General features: G+C 45.4%; 2 protein-coding genes across 2 annotated transcripts in view; both read left to right on the top strand.

Moving 5' to 3' along the window:
* LOC119171604 (nephrin-like) overlaps window positions 1–6,872 on the top strand; it is a 43,177-nt gene extending 36,305 nt beyond the window's left edge. The window contains exons 16-20 of the mRNA XM_075892477.1: window positions 1–49; window positions 2,014–2,310; window positions 3,050–3,220; window positions 5,379–5,503; window positions 6,232–6,872. The exon at window positions 1–49 is cut by the window's left edge and continues 248 nt beyond it. Coding sequence (XP_075748592.1) covers window positions 1–49; window positions 2,014–2,310; window positions 3,050–3,220; window positions 5,379–5,503; window positions 6,232–6,483 — 894 coding nt within the window. The 3' untranslated portion in view covers window positions 6,484–6,872. The remainder of the gene's footprint in view (window positions 50–2,013; window positions 2,311–3,049; window positions 3,221–5,378; window positions 5,504–6,231) is intronic.
* Window positions 6,873–11,022: 4,150 nt separating this feature from the next.
* On the top strand, window positions 11,023–17,177 carry LOC119171602 (uncharacterized). Its single transcript, XM_037422380.2, has 4 exons — window positions 11,023–11,071; window positions 13,964–14,097; window positions 15,749–15,869; window positions 17,113–17,177. The coding sequence occupies exons 1-4, from the start codon at window positions 11,047–11,049 to the stop codon at window positions 17,175–17,177; spliced, it is 345 nt and encodes a 114-aa protein (XP_037278277.1). The 5' UTR covers window positions 11,023–11,046.
* Window positions 17,178–20,666: the final 3,489 nt, after the last annotated feature.

Raw genomic sequence — 20,666 nt, 5'->3', positions numbered from 1 at the left:
CGCAACGAGCTTGGCTCCGACTGGTCCCGCTTCACGGTGCTACCCAGGGGTACGTCGAGGACTCTCCAGGATGCTACGCTGAGCATCCTGGGCTTATGGAACTACAGACTTGTTCGCATTCTTTTTTTGCTCTTTTTTATGTTGTTGTTCACACAATACGTCACTAAACTAACAATATTACGTCGCACGAAAGCGTTTCCGTCGGCTAGGAATTTGGATGCTGGGAGGTCATGCTGCCATAGGTCTGTAAACTCACTGATGAGTCGACACACTTGGACTCACTCAGACTCAGATCGAACCGTCAGTCTGAGTCTGAGTGAGTCTGGGTGAGCAATATTTTCGCAAGTCTGAGTCCGAATGACTCCGGTTACAGAAAATTTTTGTGAGTGCGAGTACGAGTGAGTCCGGCTACGGAAAATTTTCGTGAGTCTGAGTCCGAGTGAGCTCAAAGCTAAAGATGTATTCCATGAGTGAGTCTTAGTGAGCTCCACAAGTTTTGCCGGCCTATGTGCTGCCGCGTTGTGTTACAAAGCATAAGGCAATGTCCTATAGGCCGAATCGTGTTATATAGTGATTGATTTGTTAAGCCCAAATCACTTGCTTTTCCTGAACGCGATGTGTGCCGATACCGGCGTGAATTCGAGTCACACACTTATTTCTCTGTGAGCGTAGTTCTGCACTTATACAGCACCCTTCCGACCAACCCCTCGAAGAGTCTGACGAGCACGTCACTGTTCCGCATACTCGTGCACCAATGTTCACCCTTAACTTGTTGAGCACGCTCCTTATGTTTGCCCTCGTCAGCCCTTCTGAAACTCGGCGACTTGGTTGCAGGGCATATACTTTCAATTCACTCCCTTCCCGAGATCACTCCTCGTTAAAGGAGCCTTTTGTAAACTAGGGCTCTGCGGTTGTCAAAGCTAGGCTATACACAACGTCGACATTCTTTATCGAGTGGTATGAAAAAAAAAATCCTCAGCCCTCACCATAAACATGTAGCGGGCAATGCCGTTTAAAAACGAAAAATGAATAAAGGAGAGCCAAGTGAAATTTTGAGGTCGAAGGATGTGGAGGGGACGTGAACGCCACCCCCAGTTCAACCGGATGAAAAAAAAAGGCTCTTGCTTTGGTTTACAATGTTGTTCTTGCTGCTAACATGTTTGACAGGGTTGATCTTCAGTGACGAATTCTTGCGATGCGCAACTTAATGGGGCTTTCTTGGAGTTCTTGCGTTGATATCAGACTTGCGGCAGTTATGTTTACTACTAGGACCGTGTCTTTTGTGAAGTTGCGTGCCAGCCAGCTGATATGGCAGGCAATGGCGCGCTCCCTAACAGTCGGTAGTTCCCATTTTGTCATCTTCCGCTGCGGGGATCCCTTTCTTCTAATGAAAGGCGTACGCGGGGAACCCTTCAGGAGGGAAGTGGGTGAGGGTATGTCGCAGCGTCCCCCTTTCCTATAATGCCAATGTATAGGGCTGATCTTGCACCTCCCCCCTCCCCCCTTTTAAACAACTAGGGGGAGTGGCCGCATGAGAGGGACAGGAAAAATTAGGTGGGTATAGATACAATTAGGAACCTTGCAGGTGAAAAGGTAAAACGTGGCAGCAGAAAGCACATGAAAGCGTTGATTGGCGGAACATGGGAAAGGCTTTTGCCCTGCACTGGGCGTAATGTCTGATGATGATGACGATGACGATGATGATGATGTTGGTGATGATGATCATGATGATGACGATGATGATGATGATGATGATGATAAAGATGATGATGATGATCATGATGACGATGACGATGACGATGATGATGATGATGATGATGATGATGATGATGATGATGATTATGATGATGATGATGATGATGATGATGATGATGATGATGATGATGATGATGATGATGATGATGATGATAATGATGATGATGATGAGAGGTGAAGCATGTGGTGCATCGTAACTCTTCCACGCTTTCAGCGAAATACGAATGTTCACCGCCTCTCGTTCATTCTTGTGCGCAGGCAAACCTGAGCCGCCCACGGCCGTGCGTGCGCTGAACGTGAGCCACTCGAGCGTGCTGCTCGTGTGGTCGCCGGGCTTCGACGGAGGACTCGAGCAGCAGTTCCGTGTGCGCACAAGGAGGCTCGGCGGAGGTCCGGGCTCCATCCGCTACGAGCACACGGCCGCGGCACAGGGCGTCTCCGAGCTGCTCGTGACGGGACTCGAGCCCGGCGTCGAGTACGCGTTCAGCGTGCAGGCGCGCAACGCGCTCGGCGAGAGTGCCTTCAGCCACGAGTCGCCAGCTGTCGCTACGAAAGGTAAGGCGCGCTCACCAACAGACAGCTTTCACAAAGCACTAAGTGCGAAATGCTACAAGAATCGAACGTGATAAATGCGAGTGTTCAGTATGAGAGCTACTACACAGTACACTATTCCAGACCTCTCGTCACTGAATGTAAGGCTGTATTGTTGAGGCTGTCTGTGTCGTGTTGAAGAGAAGTCGGAAGGGGAAGAAGAGGCTTATTCGCCCAAGTATTTCAGCGGTTATGTAAGCCATATATATGCAATATCATTTACATGAATAAGTTCGTGTGCACGTGACGAATTCCAAATGCCTTTCAAGAAGGTTGAGGCAATTAGCTTGGGTTAAGCGCTTGCTTAACCGCTGGTCAGGATAACCGCTGGTCATTAAGGGTAACTAACTGGATTCCCAGAGAAGGGAAGCGGGTTAGGGGGAGACAGAATGTTAGGTGGGCAGATGAGATTAAGAAGTTTGCGGGTATAAATTGGCAGCAGCAAGCACAGGACCGGGTTAACTGGCGGAACATGGGAGAGGCCTTTGTCCTGCAGTCGACGTAGTCAGGCTGATGATGATGATGATGATGATGATGATGATGATGATGATGATGATGATTATAATGCTGATGATGATGATGAAGCGCTCGTTCAATATGATTGTCATTTAATTTAGGGAGACACCGAAATATTAGGGGCTGACAAACCAGCCTATAAATACACGTACGCCGTAGCCGACGCATGTGACGTCTATACTCGCAGCGTTCAGCTGGCCTCACAGCGGAGCAGTGATGGACGCACTGGGTGGACGTCAGGCGACGGTGGCGCAATACCTGCTCGTCACCGTGGCAGGTGGCGCCACGCTACTGCTCAACGGACTGCTGGCCGCCTGCCTTGTACGCCGGCGTCGAAGGCGGAGACGGCGGCTAGCCGGTACGCTATACAACATCTTATTAGATTACTTGGGAGCACGGGTAAGTGAGCTCTGCACATATCTACCTATAACTTTAGCAATTTTGGTTCTAGGAGGGTCAGAGTGGTGTCTATTTGTTCGCGAACATACAAGGAGTTCAACCGCTACAAATACTGCTATTACAAACGAAAATTTTAAATTTTAGGAGCGGAAAACAGTGTGAATCTGTGAAAACAACAACAGTCGGACCACGTGTTTTTTTTTTTTACGATCGCTTGTAGCTTCGTTAATATTCTACCGGGAAACTTCTTACTTATAAAGCTGAAAGTCCTTAGGGTAGACCTGACGCTACTGAAGTTTGATCAGGCTAGGTTTAATAGTTCCAGAGTTATTCCGCAATCAAAATTAAGCCTAATCACTAAAAAGTGAACAGTGAGATCACTTCGATATGAATAATACTGAAGCCTAGCTTTCTGTGCACAATTTTATACTGTTGTAATAAAGCCTATAGCTTTTTGTGCAGAATTTTATACTGTTGTATTAAGCCGAGCAGGCTTAGCTGAGTACGGTTGAGGACAGAACAATTCAAAATACACAACATATACGTTATGTAGAACACATGTTCATTACTCACACATCCATACAAAACACAGTATTATGAAGAGAAAACAATGTAAACATGAAACGTTTTGGCAAACTTTCGGAAAGCGTGTTGGACAGAAAAATTGTAGTAATACTATTGATCTACAAAGACCTTAGACATACGCCAGTGGTTAATGATTAGGCCAAATTTGGTTTTAAAACAAGAAGCAATACTCTAATAACATATTTTTTTCTCACGAATCATACTCACAAGACACTCTTCGAGGTTCACAAGGCTCCCGCATGGCCAAATTTCTTTTTCTCTGCGAAATATTCTGGCATTTCTCTGTTTTCAGTAGAAGAAAACAGCACTATTTTTTTTTTGGGGGGGGGGGGGGGGCATTTTAGGAGGTTGCCAGAATGGCTGGCATGTTTTGGAGTCACCAATATAGCCACTACAACAGAGAGGGAAAGAATCCTTTTTTGAGAATCAGATAATTTAGCCTGCGCATAGAAATTGTGAACATGCTGTTCAAAGTTGAAAGGGAAGTGGGGAGTAAAAAAAGATATAATTAACCATGTTACGAAATTTCACATTCACATAGTATTCCCAACAAGTGCTGTGGCCATATATGCTCGAAGTTACTGCAAGCAATTTTGCCATTTTCTCATAAGGTGACATTACCTGCGAAAAAAACAACAACAGTTCCTATGTTTTCTGCGCAGGTTCGTTCATTCGCATTTTGTGCCGGTCTCTTTCTTTCTGACGCGATTGCGTTGAAGAGCTCGTTTCACAGAGATTCCTGCGTTGGCGCTGCTTTAGCGTTGTCCGAGAGCGAAAATTGATTGATTGATATTAGCGCCCCAAAACCACGAGGGCAAAACTTCGATATAAATGGAAATAAATGAAATAATAAAGACATTCGCTTCGAGTTAGTATCGAACGCAGGCTGAGGAGAGCAAGTGTTCTAACGCAGAGCCACACCAGTGCTTGAAACTGCTTCCGAAGAAAACGCTGTACCAATGTCACCCGTTAAAAGAAGACTCTTTAACGCGTGTAATGTTGCGCACGAGCAACGTAGGATCACACCAGGCTCCCAAACTTGATTTTCCCAACTATTGGGTGGTTTGAAGTTGCCTACCCGTCACAAAAAGATCAGGTATAATTAATCATCATCAGCGAACAGCATCAACAAAGCCTGCAGTGACGAGTGTGTGCCTGGCAGCTTATAATGCGTTGTGGTCACTTCGCCAACTCGCAAAAAGAATTACGCGAGGCGTAGGGGGCACTTCGCAACTGTATTGGCAGTAGGCATTCTAAAAGGGTTTGGAAACGGCCTGTGTTACACAGGTGTTTGTTTCCCTGCGACTCGGTTGAATTACCTGCCGAGAAGCCAAGCAAGGCTGGCCATTGAGAAGGTGATGCGCATGGTGCCCGATTATGCAGTCGTGTCCGACCCTTGAAGGCGAGGGGCACGTGCCATACAAGTCTCTTTTTTGTTTTGTTTTGTTTCCTGGGGTCATTTAACTGTGCTTTTTCTCCAGCTTCAACCACCTTCAATGCGCCGAATACATTTTTTTTTCTTTTATTTGCAGCATCTGAAAAGAACTCTGTCGGCCCTTCGGCGGACATGCAGTTCTGCAATTCGGCAAGCCACGAGTCCACCTTCGACGGGCATTCCATGGCGACGAGTGATGTTTACGTTGGTCACGCCATAACTGTGAGTACGAAGCACCAAAGTCGCAAGGTTTTTTTGCCACAGAGCACGCGCCAGTGCAAACAGCCTGCAACTGGGACTAATGTTTCAAAAAACTGTTTTTGGAGTAGTCATGTACTAAACACACGTGATAAAGAAAAATCTAGTGCGTGAAAGCCTTTTCGAGTGGACAGTGAGTATTTAAAAAAGCGTTAATATTCTGCATCCTTCATACTCTTCTGCTAAAGTTGAAGCTGCGCTTCTGCTAATATTTGCCGAAGTCTGTGTGGCACTGATAAATAGCTAATGGTTTCGATAAAAGTAGGTTGCAATGTGTTTTAATCAAGAAGATTAACTGTGAACAATACTCGGCTGGCAAAGCGATAGCCATCATTAAATCTATATCTATGGTAGAAACACACTGCGGTATACATATCCAAGTGTTGCATCCAGCTTTCACGCCTCATAGAGCTCACCCTATACATAAAAGCACCAGTGTCTGCACATTAACTATGTTACTAATCGCCCTTTGTGATACACATGTTTTCTAGGGTGCTAACAATGCATTGTATTTGTGATCCTCGAGAGATCAAATGGTAAATGTGCCCTCCTCTGTCTGTGACCATCCTCTGCTATATAGTGTATCAGAAGTAGTATTCGTAAACGCACGTACGTACACACGATTCGACTTGAACTCTCGCATTTATCACCAATTGCAGGTAAAAATATCCACGCTTTTTTTTTTTTTGCAGGAGATACCTCCTAGCGGAGAAGAGCCAACCGGCGACGAGACCGAGCAGTGCTGCACCGGCATCATCTACGCGCCATTGGCAACAGTTCCTCCTCCTCCGCTCGAGTCGTTCGACCACGGCGATGCACTGCTGCCGCGAAGCTCGAGTCACACACCGTGCGCGCAGGACTCCATTGTGCGTGCCGTGCCCAGCCATCCGCAGACTGCGGCGGTCAGCTGCGTTCTCGGAAAGCTGGGCAGCCACATGGTGTGACCGTGAACACTCTGACGGGTCAAGCGATTCGCAAGTTCCCTACAACGGAAAAAGACGCCCGCACGAAAGTGCAGTCCAGTCCGCAGTTCGAGCGACTCCCGAGAAAATCGTGCTGTCCGTTTGACGAGGAACTTTCGGGTGAAAAGTCATATTTTTCCCGGCGTGTTTTCGCAAATGACTGAATGTTATTTATACGTACGTGCAATCCGTGACATGTCCCCGCGCCGACGTGTCACCCCAACGCCGTATTGTTAATACGTACGTGCTATCCGTGACATGTCCTCGAGCCGACGTGTCACCCCAACGCCGTATAATCTGCAGTCCCTGTGATGCCTTTCAGACACTTTGAATGTACCTATATACCGTGCAACAATCGCTTCGAGCGAACACTTCTGCGTATTTGGGTGAGTGGAACTACGACGAAAGCATGTTTCGACGCGGGCTTTAGCCGTCCTACGCCACTGCATATGCTTTCTTAGTGACCGGAGCTATAACATTGATCTCTCGTTGGTTGTCTTCAAGAAAGCCGTTGGCGTCTCTTCCTCTTCAAGGACTTGTCACAGCCGCATCAAAGCAGGTACATGTTCCAGAGAGCGGCGTCGCGAGCCGAATAGATCACCTTCGGTACGGGTAGTACGCATTTAAGCGAATGACAGGCGCCGTATCGCATCGCTTTTCTAGCGTGCCACATCCATCCGGCTGTATACACTACGAAGGTGAACCGCATTAATGCACCAAGATAGTGTATGCAAAGCACGGGTAAGTCGACTTAAGCAGTGCATGTACTAAATGCCGGCACATTGTATATCGTACGAGAGAAAAAAAGGTGCGGCGGATGTCGTCGTGCTCTCCCCCACACATCAACAAGTCGCGGCTTGTTTGAGACGTGTGGTGTAAATAGTACTGTGATGCGATGCCCTACTGCCACACTGACGTAAAACCGGCTATAAATCACCGGTGTCACCCCAAGTTGTACGTGTAAGAAATAACCCAACATCGACATAACTTTTTTCAGGGTGCTGGCGCTTTCTCAGCTTCTTTCCTCTCCTGATCTGGTGAAAGAGTGCTTGAAGCCTTAGAACATTGGATGAATGAAAGTTAATTAAATCTACGGTTGGTAAGCCCGTAATCTATCGTCACCGACTCGCCGGTCAGCAGATGCGACAAGTGTCGAGTAACCAATGTGTCATAACGTCGTTAAAGTGGTTCAGTGAGGACAGGTGAGTCGAACGCTTAACACAGTGATTCTGTCGTCGAGTACGCAGTGAGGAGAACAGCACTGGGCAAGACGGTCCATACAGAAACGATTCTACGAGTCGAGTTAGCGTATGAAGGTGCATTATGAAAGAAAACGCGAAAGCGCCTACGTACACCCTAAACGTTCTTGCACCTTTACAAGTGTAAAAAAATGTGTTTGCTTGTCCCATGGCTAACACTCTCACGTTTGATATCTAAGCGTAGATCTTGGGTAAAAAAATACAAGGTCCTTGTTTACCATGATTTCATTACAAATAAGAATATATCAGAGGTGCAAACACGACGACAAAAGTGCAATAAGTTTCCTAGGCTTCCACTGCCCGTTTTTGCTAGATGTTTCTATGTACACCAGGAGGTTTAAATGGGTGTCTCTTCTCACCGTGCGAGTTTTAAGCATGATCTTAAACATAATAGAAGTTTCTTACAGTCGTAAAGGTGATATTGTTACCTATGTGACAAAGGGACATCCTTACATGTTTAATAAAATTTAGTCCCACTCAGTAATACACGGAAAGAAAATTTTATTTCACGGGATCAGCCTATACAGCATCGTCCACTTGTCTCGGCTGTATCTGCGGGGCATTTGTGGTGTCGCTCGTACAGTGCATGTTCTCAGCAAGACGAAGAGCAGGATGGCCTGGCTTCGAAGTTTAGTGGCACACATTTTTAAGCCTTCATTCCGACCAAGGCTCTCAGCAACGGGATAACCAATCAATGCTGTGGACGCGGGCTTGATTTGTTTCGCATGGCAGCGGGCAATAATTGTTCAGGCAAACGTTCGATTTGTTCGGTTAGTGCGGCACGACTCAAGTTTTGCTAAATTACGCAGCAAACAACAGAGGCGGCAAAGAACTGAACAGATCGTGGGGCTCACTTTCCCGTCGCCTCAGTTTCGTAGTGAAACATGGGGAATCGCCAATAGAAACAAGGTTCACCAATCAAGAACACCTATGTCGTCGCTTCTTCCTTACACTTGGAGCTAATATCCTTCCATAAGTGAACACACCTACATTCCCTGAACACACTACTAATGTGCCTCGGCCGGAATTGTGATACTTGATGGCAAATAGCGTTTATTGTCAGAATATCTGCATGTTATCGTGGCTATACAAATGAGTGTTCGGCTGTTTCATTGTACCATGTTTTGCGTAAATCCCAGCAAGGTAAAAAAAGCACCTCGCTCAACATTCCACAACTTCTATCGTATCGCCTGTTTGGACGCAACAGCGCCGAAGCTAGGAATTTGACCAAATCAAACACACAGACTCTACGGTACGATGTACTGTAAATCCTACCCAATGTTTGGAGAAATATGTATGCAGTTAATAATATGTTAACTGGGTAACTTTGTACATACTGAGATGTTTGGATGAGTTTATGATAAAAATAAACATTTTTGTATATAAGAGTTATTGCTTATGTCCCTCTGTCCCTTTCTTAGTTATCATGGGCTGAGCTTATCGATATCGTGGTACACTTACATAATAGCAACCAAAGGTAGTAGTAGTAGTTGTAGTAGTAGTAGTAGTAGTAGTAGTAGTAGTAGTAGTAGTAGTAGTAGTAGTAGTAGGCCCGGCCGCGGTGATCTAGTGGCTAAGGCACTCGGCCGCTGACCCGCAGGTCGCGGGTTCGAATCCCGGATGCGGCGGTGGCATTTCCGATGGAGGTGGAAATGATGTAGGCCCGTGTGCTCAGATTTGGGTGCACGTTAAAGAACCTCAGGTAGTTGAAATTCCCGGAGCCCTCCATTACGGCGTCTCTCATAATCAAATGGTGGTTTTGGGACGTTAAACCCCACATATCAAGTAGTAGTAGTAGGAGGAGGAGGAGCAGTAGCAGTAGTCGATGATGATGATGATGATGATGATGACAGGTGTGTCTGGTACACAACAGGACGCAGCAAAGCTTTGTCCGAGGGCAAGAACACAGCGCTAGAACGATGTCTCGAAGGACGTGCATAATGGGCAGTAATTCAGTTCACATCCTACGGCGGCTAAGTCACTTATGTTGCGCATAACAACCCACCTATTTATTTATAACTTTAGCATCAACTACTCGCGTAGCACAAAATAAACTGTTACGACTTCAACGAAACTATAAGGTGAGGCATTCGGCCAGTTCTGAACGCTTTTCATGCTTTAACAAGCCGAGGTTACTCCCCTTGGCTATCTCATTGCGTACTCATATATGCAAATGACTTAGCAAACAAAGTGACAATGTTGTTACAGCTCATAGAAGGTTGACGAAGTGAACCAAACAAGATTGGTACAACGCAGGGGCGTAGGCAGATTTCCGGGGAGACGCGGGCACTTTGTTGATTTAGAGTGGAGAGGATTGATTGATATCATATGTGGGGTTTAACGTCCCGAAACCGCCATATGATTATGAGAGACGCCGTAGTGGAATGCTCCGGAAATTTCGACCACATGAGGTTTTTCAACGTGCACCCAAATCACAGCACACGGGTGTACAGCCATTTCGCCTCGATAAAGTTGAAATGGCTGTAGAGCCGTGTAGACACGTGACCTGCGGGTCAGTAGCCGAGTACCTTAGCCACTAGACCACCGCGACGGGGCTGTATGTACGTACGTACGTACGTACGTGTGTATGTATTGATTGATTTGTGAGGTTTAACGTCCCAAAACCACCATATGATTATGAGAGACGCCGTAGTGGAGGGCTCCGGAAATTTTGACCACCTGGGGTTCTTTAACGTGCACCCAAATCTGAGCACACGGGTCTCGACATTTCCGCCTCCATCTAAATGCAGCCGCCGCAGCCGGGATTTGAACCGGCGACCTGCGGGTCAGCAGCCGAGTACCTTAGCCACTAGACCACCGTGGCGGGGCGTACGTACGTACGTATGTATGTATGTATGTATGTATGTATGTATGTATGTATGTATGTATGTATGTATGTATGTATGTATGTATGTATGTATGTATGTATGTATGCGTGTATGTATGTATGTATGTATGTATGTATGTATGTATGTATGTATGTATGTATGTATGTATGTATGTATGTATGTATGTATGTATGTATGTATGTATGTAAAGATGGATAGAATCAGCGAGGGATCTATTCAGCTGTATCGATACGGCGTAAGGTATGCAAAGTAAAACAATGGAGCCCCTACTGATCTCGATTAACGTCGCGGGCGCCCGCTTGCCAACCGATAATTGGGTCTCGCCCGCTGGCCTTCGCGCGAAAGTAAAGCGCCCTACAAGCGTTTTCTGAACCTGCATATAAAGACTTCGCCTGCGGGCAGAACGACGCGGAGCTTGGCTGCCTCACAGAGCTACGATGAAGCCAGGACGAGCCTTGAGGGGTGAGTATATCCTCGCTTTTTTTGCTATGTAAGTAGCGATGTGCGTCCTATGTAACCTTTTACATACCCCTGAAGCAATGAAATTCAGTACTTCCGCCTGTATATTCTTGTGTCACGTTTGTGAAAGAAGTAATTTTAAAGACTCAACAAGACCTTGCAAGCACACCAGCATGCAAAGAATCAATTTTTTCATTGGTAACGATGGGCAACGTCACAATCTAGGTGAAGGGAACTTCAAACTGGACAAGTTTCGAGAACTGATGCTATCAAGCGCAATGGCCTGCACTCGTGTAATGGTTTATGTAGCCTTCATATTTCTTCTAGAATAGCCCACTTCGTTCCGGAAATAAACAAATTGTAAAGTTCCTCAAACACAATTTTCAAGTTATAACTTATAACTTATAAGTACACGCTTTCAAAACCTTGTCAATAGAGAGAGAGAGAAATAATTAAAAGGAAGAGACAGGGAGGTTAACCTAGACGAACTGGTTTGCTACCCTGTACGGGGGTGAGGAAAAGGATCGGAAAGAGGATAGATAGAGAGATATAAAATAAATTAGAAAAAAACACACACATGCGCACACATTCAGGGAGTTCCGATCACAGTAGTTTGGACAGGCCGGTTGAACGCAAGAAGCGCAGAAGCGCCTTCACAGCCTTCTTCTGCGACATAAAGTCCTGTCGGCAGCGCAGGAGTCTTTCTTCCGAAAGAGGCTGGTTGTCCAGTTCATCTAGTGCATTGCAGAGTGACTGTCTCTGCGAGCAGTATTGTGGGCATTCACACAGAATGTGCCAAGTTGTTTCGTCCCTGCCGCAATGGTCACATGCAGCAGTGTCAGCCATTCCTATGCGTGTACGCATTGGTAAATGCGACGCCCAACCATAATCTGCACAGCATAGTACCGTCTCGTCGGCGTAATTCCGGAGGAATTCGAAGACTGAGGGTTGGGTCTAAAGTACCTAACCGTGCATGGACGAAATGTGACTCGTTCCATTGTGACGAGGTGCGCTTGCGAGCAAGCATGCGGAGTTTCCGTGCAGCGTCAGTTCTGGAAAGCGGAATTGATATTTCATCGCTTTCAGTATGGGCAGAACGGGCAGCTTGATCGGCCGTTCATTGAAAACCTTGTCAAAAGGCTTTCATTACCTGTAAGCTACAATACACATTTATATGGGGGAAGAACAACAAGAGTCCCCGGTCAGTAGCATCTCTAACGCTTGAGTGTTGGGCTCGCCCGCCGCGCCCTTCCGGTTGCTGTCAACTTTCTAGACAGTGCTGCGCTCTTACCCACTGTGTTACGCTCATATAGAATCGCTGCAAGAACGTACTGCCGATAAACGCCGTCTCGATTGGGGCCCGTAACCGCTATAACGCCACAGAGGTATAGCGGTTACGGAGCTCGGATGCTGATTCGAAGGTCCCAGGTGCGATCCCTGCAGTTGAGGTCGCATTTCCATGGAGGTGAAAAGCCAGAAGCCTGCGTACTGTGCGTTGTCTATGCTTGTTAAAGAACACCAGGGGGTCGACATTTCCGGGGCTTTCCACTATATACGGCCTCCTTCGTAGTCTGATGATTTTAAGACGTAAAATTCGCACATCATCGACTACATTCTCTCGACCATCTCTACGACTGCGGCTACATCTGGTCTTTCTAGGGAGGAAGGTACAGTGTTTTGCCGTCTGCGTCTGGGCGTAGCCTTCACCAATGCCTACTCATTTAAGATAAGGATGGCCGACAGCACGGAGTGCAACGACTGCGCCGTGGATGAGACTATTGAACACCTCTTATGTTACTGCCTGGCATACACAAACGTGAGGCTTCACCTGCGCAGTGTTTTCAATCAACTGGACAGAAGTGGTTTCACTGTCGAGAAAGTATTGGGACCATGGCACTGCCCATCCAATTTCCGAAGGGCAACGAAAGCACTGTTGCGTTTTCTCAAAGACACCGTCCTGTTTCATCGTTTGTGATGATGAAACTGTTACGCGTCGGCCCAGTCAGTGAACTTTTCCCTCCTCCTCTATAACTTTCCTTCCCCCTCTCCCCTTCCCCAGTGCAGGGTAGCTTACCGGGGCTCAGCCCTGGTTAATTTCCCCGCCTTTCTCTTTGTGTTATCTCTCTCTAAGACGTAAAATTTCAGATATTATTATAAATCGTGTGAGTGCATTGCATAAGGCTAAACTCATCTGTAACCTGCTGTTCCGTGCAAAGCCACCATGCACTTGTGGAAATGACCGCTCAGTCACTTCCTTCATTTTTTTTTAAACCTAATCGTCCGAATATACGTAAACGATTTTATTTTCTTTGTGCGTAAGGCGCAGGCATAAGGTGCACCTCTCTTATTTCTGGAAGCGTGCAAAGTTAAAATAAAGAAAATTAAATTGTAGAAAGATAGCACATTTTGGGGTGAAGCAGTTAACCTAAACAAATGAAGTCGATGTTTCAAGTTATGGCATGTTCTAATTATAACGAGAGAGTTGTCACACGAACTTTACCTGTAACAAAGCTCAATGCATTTTTTTTAAATTTGAAGAAATGGTCTAATGGTCAATCAGCAAATGACGTTATGTATTAATCTAAAAAATAATCGTAGATTCTCGAGCCAGCATTTTTTTGTCTTTTAGTGCTGCGTTGAAATCAATTAAGGTCAACCGGCAATTATTAAGCATGCATAGTCACGGTAACATGCGACACAATGTCCTAATACTGAACTATATGCCGAACCTACGATATGTAATATGCACAATTTCTTTGGACCTGCGTGAACTCGATTGCACTTTTTAATAAAACACGCTGATCGGAGTACAGCACGGTAGTGGCAAACTCTTTACTACGTCACCACTCGCGTGCATGTGCGAAGGACGATCCCAGTGCTTTTTTTTTTCGGCAGGCTGGCTGGGCTTTGAAGCGCTCATGAAACTTTGCTGCTGCCTAGCCCTTTTGGGAGTGAGCCAGGGACAGTTTTTCTCAAAAACAACCAACACTATACCTCGTATGGGCAGAAGGGATCTGGATTATGCTCAAGTGAGTGACGCTTTCTGTCTCCGCCACGTCCACCTCTTGGCTTACAGGAAAAAATATACAGTGTGTCCCGGATATGCCTAAGGGCAGGTTTTCGAAATAAAACTATATCAGGCAGTATGACTTGAAAAAAAAAAGGAACGATGTTACGAGACCCAACACTAGTGCATATTGTTCCCGGTACAATGGAAAAGCCACTATACTATTTGTTTCCTTTATCAAAACATCAGTAATGAGTCATAATTACACTTGAAATTTGTTAGCTGCCTAACTATCAAAATGTTAATTAGGCATATGCAGGCAAGTTCAATTAGCACCTAACTGTGCTGTTTTGAGCAACATACTGACTGCTCGCTCATTTTTTTTTTTTTTGGGGGGGGGGGCGGGTTGATGAAGCAAGCCTTCTAAGAGCGGAAAATGAGACGTGATTGGACTAATGTACGCATCCACTGTCAAGAGAAAATGCAGAAATAAATAACTACGGATCGCAGGAAGAAAAAGAGCATCGCTTCGATCTTATGTATACAGAGCCAGTCGTAATTAGAACAGCGCTCCGGTCGCATTGTGAACGAGAACAGTTGGCTGCGAGATACGGATAATGGTAGTGGCTTGCAGTCGAGCAGAAAGAATTCCCGCAAAATCGCAAGGCATGTTGTATAGGCGCTCGTCCTGTACACCCTTGTCAAAGTTCGGAACGCTGTTTATGGCTGCAGGGGGCAACAGGCAGTGGTCGCTTGCACTAAGCTTCTTTAAGGACGCTATAGCTTCTTTCGCGAGTCGGAGCGTATACTCGCATATTATTTCTCGCATTTCGTGGTTTTTATCAACTCCACCATAATGAGCACGCAATTAGCACTTGATTGAAAACAGCACATCTAGATGTCATTTAAACATGCCTAGATATGTTTTATTGATATTTTGATAATTATACTAGTACTTTTCTGATCACAAGTAAAATTATGACTAACTAAACCTCACGAATGAAGACTTAAGAAATGGCTCTCCAGTTTTGGGGGGAACAATATGTACTAGGCGTGCTTGGCGTAAAGCCGTTCCTCTTTTTCTGAAATCATGCTACGTGATTGTCACTTTCTATAACACAAAAACTTTAAAGAGACGCTAAGATGAAGCAACAAGTCGGTTCTTAATTTTACTCTGAATACTCCAATGTTATTACTCTCACCAATATAGATTCAGTAATACATGCAAAAATCATGGTCCGAGTTTCATTTTGAAACTTCGCGACAAGATCTCTTTCCTTGACGCCGTGAATTCCAAAGTATTTTTTTTTTTCGTGTTTGACGGGATTGGCCAAACGAAATTTTCATAAACTTGGTGAGTTAACCCGGTGGCCCCTTCAGAGCAAAGTGCGCTCGACTTTTATCGATTGGGAACGACGTAGGTTCCAGTACACGCCTTCAAAATCGATGACATCACTACAATGGCTCTGGAAATCTATACGCAACAAGCTCGTGCCTCCTCGTGGTTAGCGTGGAAATTTCGTTATTGTGAAAAAGCAAATAGCTATTTGCTTTCTCTCTAGTGCCCCTTTAAAACACACGTTGCCTGCTGTTAACGAGCAAATTTTCTGCTCCTATCGAGAGAGGCGTGTGCATGAGATTCTGCGTTACGTTTTCTAACACGCTTTTCGCAGTTGGAAGAACCGAGGATGGGCCTGTTTCGGGCGATCCCGGCACGCCAGTCGGCGTCAATGGTCGACCTGGGATACCTTGACGGGGTCACGGAGGACAGAGCAAGAGAGAAACAGGTCGATGGTACACGGGCTCAAATTGTTACATAAGTGCGGCAGGGAAAACCAGGCTCTTACCGCTATACCACATGCGTCGTGCATGTATGTTATGCGTGCGCGTGTGGATATTAAGGATGTATGATTGCGTGAATTTCGACAGTGACTCTACGCAAATTTTTACCTACTAGTTATACGAAATGCTTATCTATCTATCTATCTATCTATCTATCTATCTATCTATCTATCTATCTATCTATCTATCTATCTATCTATCTATCTATCTATCTATCTATCTATCTGTCTGTCTGTCTGTCTGTCTGTCTGTCTGTCTGTCTGTCTGTCTGTCTGTCTGTCTGTCTGTCTGTCTGTCTGTCTGTCTGTCTGTCTGTCTGTCTGTCTGTCTGTCTGTCTGTCTGTCTGTCTGTCTGTCTGTCTCTCTATCTATCTATCTATCTATCTATCTATCTATCTATCTATCTATCTATCTATCTATCTATCTATCTATCTATCTATCTATCTATCTGTCTGTCTGCCTGTCTGTCTATCTATCTATCTATCTATCTATCTATCTATCCATATATTTATTTATTTATTTATTTATTTATTTATTTATTTATTTATTTATTTATTTATTTATTATTCTATTTATTTATTTATTTATTTATTTATTTATTTATTTATTTATTTATTTATTTATTTATTTAGTCACAGTACTGCTACTCCCCTTCGAGAGCGTGGCAGTAAGGCAGTAAAATGATTTTTCACAATAGTATAAACAAAAATTAACATAATTATAAGCAAACACTACATGTATAGCCAGATGACATGAATATAATCAAAACATTTGAAGAATGTGAAAGTTTAAGGATACCACGGCCTTGTTTGTATGTTTTTTCAGCGGCGGTGGTGATAGGTATACCTGACATACAGAATGACTACAAAATGTAATGCAAGTTACGAATATTATGCAACGCTAATATCACAATGAATGGCAAAAAAAGAGAAAACAATTATAACGCTTTGATGAAGAGTAAAGTAATGTATTTTAATAAAATTAGCATCGTGAATGAAAACTAAAGAATAAAGGAAGTTGAACTGTAAACACTGAAAGCATGTTTTGAAAAGGCTAAACTACCGTAGAATGAAGGTGTGAACAAAAATAATCAAGATTGATTGATTGATTGATTGATTGATTGATTGATTGATTGTGTTTATTCATTGCAAGTTGGCTGATATGCTTGCCACCTATTTCGCGTTTTCAACCGCAGGTTGCCACGGAGGCCGGTGCCGAGCTGCTGTGTTGCACGCCCTGCAAACCATGGACGATGTGTAAAGGTGACGAAGCCGTCGCCTGCGTCATGACAACGTGCGACTGCCGATCGAAATAAATAAATCACATAGACTCCTCCATGGCAAGAGCCTCATGCTCCGCGAAATCCTTCGAGTGTGCGCGCGCAAAATCTGAGCGTGAGTCAGCTCAGATTGAAAAGCATGAAAAAGTATAAAAAGTGTCGCGCAACACATTGCTGATCAATTTGCGCAACATCAAATACAGGCGAGAAATATTCCACGCGAGCGTCCGCTTTTCCAATCGCCATCTCATTCATACTACTTGCTTCCCAACCTTTAGACACACGTTTCACCCGGTGAAATTATCGTGTCATGCGTGTCTGCACCACGCACGCTTAGTGCAGCTGGTAATACACACAGAGCCCGCGATTGGGTGAAAATAACGCTAGATGTCTGTATGTCAACCACCTCACGCTATACGATTCTTCGTTCAGTAATTATACGAGGTGTTCCAGCTAACTCTATATAGCCAGAGTTTTAAAATGTGCCGACACACTTTGTGACGAAGGAAGGGAAGAAAATAGAGGGAAAAGAAAGGCAAGGAGGTTAACCAGCCTATAGACAGCCGGTTTGCTACCCTGCGCACGGGAGAGGAATGGGGGAGATGAAAGAGAGCAGAGAGGGAAGAGAGAAACAGCACATTCGGCAGCACACGCGCGCACACTTAAAAGGCTACCGAAAGCATGTTTGACGACTATTGTGTGGAGTTAGTCACACTAGTTTTTGTGTGTTCTCCTTAGCTACTTATCTTGGCAAGTGCAATAAGCTTCTAAAGCGAAAACTTCAGGAAGATAATTCCGATTGGAAAACTGTACATCGGTTCGCGAAACAACCCATTTGACAGGTTCCAGCTTTCTATCTATTAGGTATTAGCATCCTTCTGCTTAGTTAGGGTGCCCGCCAATGCCCGTGTACTCAGATTTGGGTGCGCGTTAAAGAACCCCAGGTGGTCGAAATTTCCGGAGCCCTCCACTACGGCATCTCTCATAATCACATAGTGGTTTTGGGACGTTAAACCCCACAAATCAATCAATCAATCAGGGTGCCTGCCAATTGGAAAAGATGCCACTTGACTCGACCGCACAACACGGGCTGGTCGTCATTGGGAATGAATTACACTGCGCACATCCGAGTGCTGTAATTCATACTCATAAACTGGCAAGAAAAAGTGCTGCACCTGACGACTGATTATGCGCAGTGAGCCACTTCAGCACGAAGAAAACGAAGGATGCCCAGAATGCGCATGTATATGATGTCAGCGAGACCAGTTATTGTCGACTAATTTTCTAACAAAATGATATGCGCATGAAAACAAACCTAACGCGCCCGACGATGGCTGTTTCGATACGGCTCAACAGCAGAATGCATGACGAACGCTTGGGGTGTGCGCTAGTAATAAATTTGGTGCACTAACAAACTGCGACATAAATAGTTGGGCTGGCTTGCACGGACTACTGCTCACTTGAGACATATCTAATTAGCGCAAAAAAATAATGGATGACAAGGCAAAAAGAAAAAATTGCCCGCAGCTTCCCTCGGGGGAACACTGAGGAGGATGCGGAGCATATAATTGGTTAACGGGGTGTTAAAGTGCGACTTACTTGGGTCGATGGCTAAATTGGTTAACGTGGTTGTGAAATGGGGTGTTAAATTGCGACTTACTTGGGTCGATGGCTAAATTGGTTAACGTGGTTGTAGGAGGGGGTGTTAAATGAGTGAACACGTACACACGTATGCGAAAGGGCGGCGCTGGTCGAAGGGACGTCGATCATTGTGTTTGTGGATTCGTTGGAATTCATTTCACCGCGACTTTGGACGTCGACGCGCCGTACAAACCAACCGACGAGCGGCAACTGAGCGAGCGAGCGCCGACCTTGAGTATATATACAGCACGACGGCGCATGCACTGTCAGCTGTTGAATGTTCTCGAAGCGCGACGCCACATGCGCGTCCACTGGAGAATCAGGAGAATTGTAGATGTCGAACGCGGTGTGTAGAGGAGGAAGGGTGCACAGATGGTGGAGGAGTGAAGCGCGCGCGGTGTGTAGAGGAGGAAGGGATGCACAGATGGTGGAAGAGTGGGCGACGGCGCGACGGCGCATGCGCGCGCGTCAGCTGTCGAATGTTCGAGAAGCGGTGCGGACGGCGCGGACGGCGCACTACAAGGCGCGAGTATAAGATGCTTCCGCATCTAAAAGGACAGCGCTGCGTCGACTCTTTCCTTTGCATGTCGTGCGTGTGTGTGTTAATTAGATACTCATGTTGGTATGTTAATTAGAACTCATGTTGGTATGCCGTACATTTAGACGAGCTATAAAGCAGGATAAATAAAGATTACTTTCAAGTGGTAGCTCTTCTTCTTCGTTGTCCCATTACCTGTCCAAGAACATCAATTACCGCTTCTATAACTCGTGTGGTCAATAGGAAAATGCTCCCTGATCTTTCAGTGGCTGTTTCGGCGAGTGCTTCCGATTGAATTATGAAGAAAAATGCCTCTTAGATTGTTGTGTCTGAATGTGTTAATAAGCAAATGTTTTTTCTTCGTGGTTATGGTAGGTGCTCATATTGCTGTATAGCTGTCTGTACGTGAATAATAAACATTTGTCCCAATTTAACGTCCCAAAACCACAATATGATTATGAAAGAAGCCGTGTGTAAGAGCTTCGGAAATTTCAACCACCTGTGGTTTATTTAACTAACATGCGCCTAAATATAAGTTACACGGACTTCAAGCGTTTTCGCCTCTATCGGAAATGTGGCCGCCGCATCTCGAATTCGGTCCCGCTACCTGCGGATCAGCAGTCTTTCTTTCTTATGTGATTTTTAAAGGGAAAAGAAGAGAAAAGTGAGCCCCGTAACTGTCTGCATCAGAGTGCGACACCTCAGTAGTAGCTCACAAGGGATGGGGGTAAGGAGAAATAAAAAAGGATAGGATTAAAAGGTATATATAGAGAGAGGAAGGAGAGAGTGAGGTGCAGGGAAAGGGAGTAACGGAAGAGGAGATAGGAAAGATGGACACGGTCACAGGAGTCCGAGGACGGGGCACCACTCGGCGAGAGCTCATGTCGGCGGCAGGAGATGGCGTAGGGGGAGCCCAGTCGGCCAGAGCTGCGCTGTCGTCGGAGATCGCGGGGGCACAACCGGTTGGCACGAAATCCAGAGAGAATGACATCAGCAGTCCAACACCGTAAACACTAAAACACCGTGGCGAGTGTCTATATACGTGAAGATTACTCGCATGCCGAATGAGCCGCAGACGCTGTACACGCGCCGTAACTTCAACCATGCCTCTAAGCACGGCAGTAACTGTGTGCTGTCTTTCGACTTTTCGACTTTGCGAGCGAGAACAGACGGAGGTCAGGCATGGTGAGTGAACGAGACAAAATGCAGATTAAAATAAGCAATGGTGGGCGTATTATTAAGATATTCTTATACTCTGATTGATTGATTGATTGATTGATTGATTGATTGA

This window comes from Rhipicephalus microplus, chromosome 4 (genome assembly GCF_043290135.1).
Source record: "Rhipicephalus microplus isolate Deutch F79 chromosome 4, USDA_Rmic, whole genome shotgun sequence".
NCBI classification, from domain to species: domain Eukaryota; kingdom Metazoa; phylum Arthropoda; class Arachnida; order Ixodida; family Ixodidae; genus Rhipicephalus; species Rhipicephalus microplus.
This window is presented reverse-complemented; position numbering and strand designations above follow the sequence as displayed.